Source organism: Coenobita brevimanus, chromosome 117 (assembly GCF_032717465.1).
Source record: "Coenobita brevimanus isolate Jiangsu-jjx chromosome 117, ASM3271746v2, whole genome shotgun sequence".
Taxonomy (NCBI): Eukaryota; Metazoa; Arthropoda; class Malacostraca; order Decapoda; family Coenobitidae; genus Coenobita; species Coenobita brevimanus.
In genome coordinates, this window is record NC_137070.1 from 7,693,485 (window position 1) to 7,698,550 (window position 5,066).

A 5,066-nucleotide genomic window follows, 5' to 3' on the forward strand; every position below is an offset into this window, starting at 1 on the left:
TTTGAGCCCTATCTTGTTTAATGTCCTGATGGAGGAGCTCCTTTTTGTTGAATATGGGCCTGGCATAACTCTTCTCTGTTACGCTGATGATCTGGCCCTCGTGTTTACACGGAGAGACTGTTTTCAACAGGCGGACTTGGCCCTTTCTCGGTTACACGCAAAGTGCAACGAGCTAGGCCTTAAAATCAACTTTGCTAAGACGAAGTGTCTGCCTTTTGGCCTCCGCCCCCCCGACTTTCCACTGCTGCTTGGAGGTCATCAGCTCTCCATGGTCACCGTCCACCAGTATCTGGGGGTTTGGCTAGATGGGGGCCTCACCTTTGCTTGCCATGTACGGTATCTGAGGGAACGTGCTTCCACCCAAATGGCTGCTCTCAGATACCTCTCCAGGCGGAGTTTGGGGGCATTATTTTCTGTCCTCCGGACCTTTTACATTCACGCAATCCGATCTCTGGTGGACTACAGTGCCATCTGTCTAACTGGTCTCACTCCACCAGTGTCTCGATCTCTGGAGGTCATCCAGAATGATGCACTCCGCATCATGCTGGGTGCTCCACGTTGGACCCGGATTGTAAATCTGCGAATGGAGGGCGGGGTGCCCTCTCTGGCCCATCGCATTATGCTACGAGCGGCAATCGTCACACTGAAGATGATCCAGTGCCTGCCTCACCTGCCCGTCACTGCCCTCCTAAAACGCCTTCTCGGCCGCCCACCCGAGCCGGCCCCTCAGCGTGACTGGGCTCGCACCACGGCCGCTGTCATCCATGGACTGGGAGCTGCGGCGAGCCTCAGTCAAGACCCTGACTCCCCATTTTCCAGATATGTTGATCCACCGCCATGGGATCCTCCTCTTTTTAATATACTTTGTCCATCGGAGGCCAAACCTCGCTCCTCAATACCAGCACTCCTTCGTCAGGAGGGTCTCAGTAGGGTGGCAGCTCTGGCCTCACCAGACTCAGCCATCTATTACACTGATGGCTCTGTTTCCCCTAATGGCGCAGCTGGAGCGGCCTTTGTCTCTGGGCAAATAGTGGAAGCTTGGCGACTCTCCTCAGGTGTATCCGCTTTCCAGGCGGAACTTGCGGCCATCCTGGGTGCTTTGCGCCATGCTCACCACCATCGTCGCAACCGAGTCATAATCCACACAGACTCTCTTTCCTCGATTCAGAGATTACGATCTTTCTCGCTGCATGACAACGTCTTCCTCCTAACAGCGATCCATTCATTCGCATCACTTCTTGTCCGTAGGGGCGCAACGATTAACCTGCACTGGCTCCCGGGACATGTGGGAATCAGTGGCAACAAGCGTGCTGATCACGCTGCTCGCTCAGCTTGTGATCTTCAAGACATCACATTTCCACTACGCCCTAGTCCCTCGCACCTCATCCACACTCTCACTGCCACCATAGGAAGACTATCCCTAGAGGACCATCAGCTCTGGGTCACGGAGGGCTCTTGCTCTGCAAAATGGTATGCTACTGCCACGTCCTATTCCCTCCTCTTGCCCCCCCCAGGTCTACCTAATTATATTGTAGTCCGGCTTCGAAGATTGCGTCTTGGGTTTCTCTGCTACAAGCAAATTGTGGGTATGGAGCCAGACCCATGTGCCCATTGCTTGTCCAGCTGTGAAGAGCCCCTTCTTCATTATCTTCTGGACTGCCCAGCCACCACCATGCTCAGGTCTGAGCTGGACTCGCCCCTTGCCCGATCTGGTGACGTCTTTATGGACGCTGCAGCCGTTGTTGCCCGTGCTCCTTTAAATATATTGATTACTACAGTAAAGGATTATCCTCCACCTCGCTAGAGCAAGTTTGCGCAAGTAGTGCGCACCTCTGACGGGCTCTCAGTTTGCCCGTGTCCCAGGAAACTGGGACAAATATCAAACAAACAAACAAAACAAACAAGGCGGGTGACGCATTAGTTTACTCCTGAAGGTCCTGCTTCAGCGACGACGACGAAGATTATACTACCATGTTCGGACGTGGCAAGGGAGGCAAGCTGAAGGGAAAGTCCAAGTCCCGATCTGGCAGGGCTGGGCTCCAGTTCCCCGTCGGCAGGATCCACCGTCTCCTTCGTAAAGGCAATTACGCTGAGCGTGTGGGTGCTGGCGCCCCCGTCTACTTGGCTGCAGTCATGGAGTACCTAGCGGCTGAAGTGCTTGAGCTGGCTGGCAACGCAGCTCATGACAACAAGAACACTCGTATCATTCCCCGTCACCTGCAGTTGGTTATCCGTTATGACGAGGAGCTCAACAAGCTCCTCTCTGGCGTCACCATCGCCCAGGGAGGTGTCCTGCCTAACATCCAGGCTGTGCTGCTCCCCAAGAAGACGGAGAAGAAATGAACGCTTCCAAGAAATTCTTCTTCACCTCCATCGGCTCCTTTAGGAGCCACATTCGTTTCTTGAGAGAGAATAGACTTTGGCATAGCCCAACATCATCTTTGTGTATGGATGAATGTGTTGGTATACTGTATGTATGTGTCTGTATGTGCGTATAATGTGGTATGTGTTGAATGCTGGCCTATGTCTGTGGCTATATTTATGTTCGGTTGGATGTAAGAAGCTACTGACATCAGTGAAGGTCGATTAATAATATTATTATTCCCACTACTACATAGCGTCTTGTCCCGTTCCCAACTGCACCTACATAATACTGTACTGTATAATTATGCCTCCTAAATAAATGCCTGGCCGGGTGGATGAATGAAAACACAGGTGATGATGGCTATTCTCCCACCATCGAAGGAATGGACAAAGTCGTTCAGTGACAGAGGATATGGTGATGTATACAACAGTATATATATTATGCGCGTGGTGACGACCATGGTGGATTTAACACCCCGAAATAGCAATAATGGTAATAATGAAGAAAATACTATTCATTCATTTCTCTCGTCATTAGTAGTATTGCAACAACTAGTTACTACAAAATCAAAAAAAAAAAAAAAAAAATACCACCACCATCTATCGCTTCATCCATCCATCCATCCATCATCATCATCATCAAGATTAATAATAATATTAAAAATCATCATCATCAGCTGCAGCAGCCATTGAACTGGGAGCTCCGGTAAAGGGCTGCATAGTGAAACTGTTGGGAGGCGAGTGTCAGCCACCTTGTTGTTGTTGTTGTTGATGATTCTCTCCTCAATTCGAGGAGACCGGGCTTTGCTGTAGCCCGGTTGCTGGTGGTTGTCTTGAGTAAAGGTAAGGGGGAAGACAGGGCCTGGGGAATGCCCAGCACACACGCGCTGTCTCCTGGCTGAGTTGCGGTGTGTGTGAGCCACCTTGTCAACCACCTCTTCTATATAATGAACTAGCGGTCGTGCAAGTACCAACCGGATCCATTTAAATTTGATTTCAGGCCTCGGCGGTTGTATGGCGGTTGATGCAATGCTTGTACGATGGGTGATAGGTGGGTTTTGGCACTTAGAGAAAACGGCCGTGACAGCGACAAATTCAAGAGATAACTTGTTCATATGCAGAGGCCCCTCACCTCGATCGAAAGAAATCTCGGCCCTTTTCAGGGCCAAAACCCTTCTTCAAAGAGAGATGATGACAGACCCTCAGTTTAGGTTTCCATATATCAGCTCTAGCTTTTCCGCAGCGAAGCATGATCTCTCTCTCTCTCTCTCACACACACACACACACACACACACACACAGACGAATGAACTCCAATACTTACATACAGACATGCATTCATTCATCCTCTTTTTTTTTTTTTTTTCAATCATTTTACTTTTTTTTTTTTTTGAAGGGGGGGAATATTTGCCTATTCGTTCATTTCTTTTCTTGATGTGTTGTTCACGTCGCAGCTTTGGTTTTCGTTATTGGCCTGTTTCTTTTACTTACTCATCGCTTCACTCACGCCCTCATAAAGGTACACAGGTTGGCACAACGAGAAAGGCATTCCCGCTGCATATTAGGAAATGCTCTCTATCCGGCATGAACGCACGGTGAATTCTTCAGTTACTATGCTGGAAAAAAAAAGATGTGAACCTGAACCCATTGATTTTCGCCTGCAGTTGTGCGCGTGTATGTATGTTTATACTGTACCTATGTATTTGTGTGTCTTTCTGAGCATGTATGTCTGTGTGTACGGACGTATGAGGACACACACACACACACACACACACACACACACACTTACGGAGGAATGAACTGTACTTATATACTTACATACATGCATTCATTCATTCATCCTTTTTTCAATCATTCATTTACTTTTTTGGGGGGAGGGGGAACTTGCGTAATCGTTTATTTATTTCGTTGATCTGTTGTTCACGTCGCAGGTTTTGTAGTCGTTATTTGCCTGTTTCGTTTACTTCCTGATTGATTCACTCACGCCCTCATCAACGTACACAGGCTTGCATAAAGAGAAAGGCATTCCCGCTGCATATTAGGAGATGCTCTGTACCCGTCATGAAGGTTTGACAGTGGCCACGAACCCACGGTAAATCCTTCAGTTACTATACTGAGAAAAAAAAAGAAAAAAAAGTGAACCTGAACCCATCGATTTCTACCTGCAGTTGTGCGTGTGTATGTATGTATGTGGTATGTTTATACTGTACGTATGTGTATGTGTGTGTCTTTGTGAGCATGTATGTCTGTGTGTACGGATGTATGAGGGCTTGTGTGTATGTGAGCATGACTTAGTGCGTACCTACATGTGTAGGTCACTGCGCACACAGTATAAATGTATTTGTGCACATGTGTTGTTGCATGTACAGTACGTACATATTATAGAGTGACATGAATATGCATGATACGATGTCATGCATGTATTTACTGTACGCCTGTTGAGTGTGTGGGTTGGAACAGTCGGCCTAAGAAGTGCCGGCGGAGTATCCAGAAGTTTTCGGTTAGCGATAGTGTCCATACTCTTCCTTATATCTGTACGAGGTGAAACCTAATAGGTAAAATTGTTACAAAAAACATTAAATCCATGACCAGTTATCTGTATATTTCAAAATTATTGTAGGAAGCAGTTGGTTAGTTACGATAATAGGAATTCCTAAACGGAACAAACTGATATTTCACAACTGGCGCTCAGGAAGAGTCGGG

General features: G+C 47.7%; 1 protein-coding gene across 1 annotated transcript; it reads left to right on the forward strand.

The window, feature by feature from the left end:
- The first annotated feature begins 1,971 nt into the window (after positions 1-1,971).
- On the forward strand, positions 1,972-2,343 carry LOC145389453 (histone H2A-like). The gene has a single exon (XM_080264748.1). It carries the CDS (start codon positions 1,972-1,974, stop codon positions 2,341-2,343), a length of 372 nt encoding a protein of 123 aa, XP_080120874.1.
- The last annotated feature ends 2,723 nt before the right edge of the window (positions 2,344-5,066 follow it).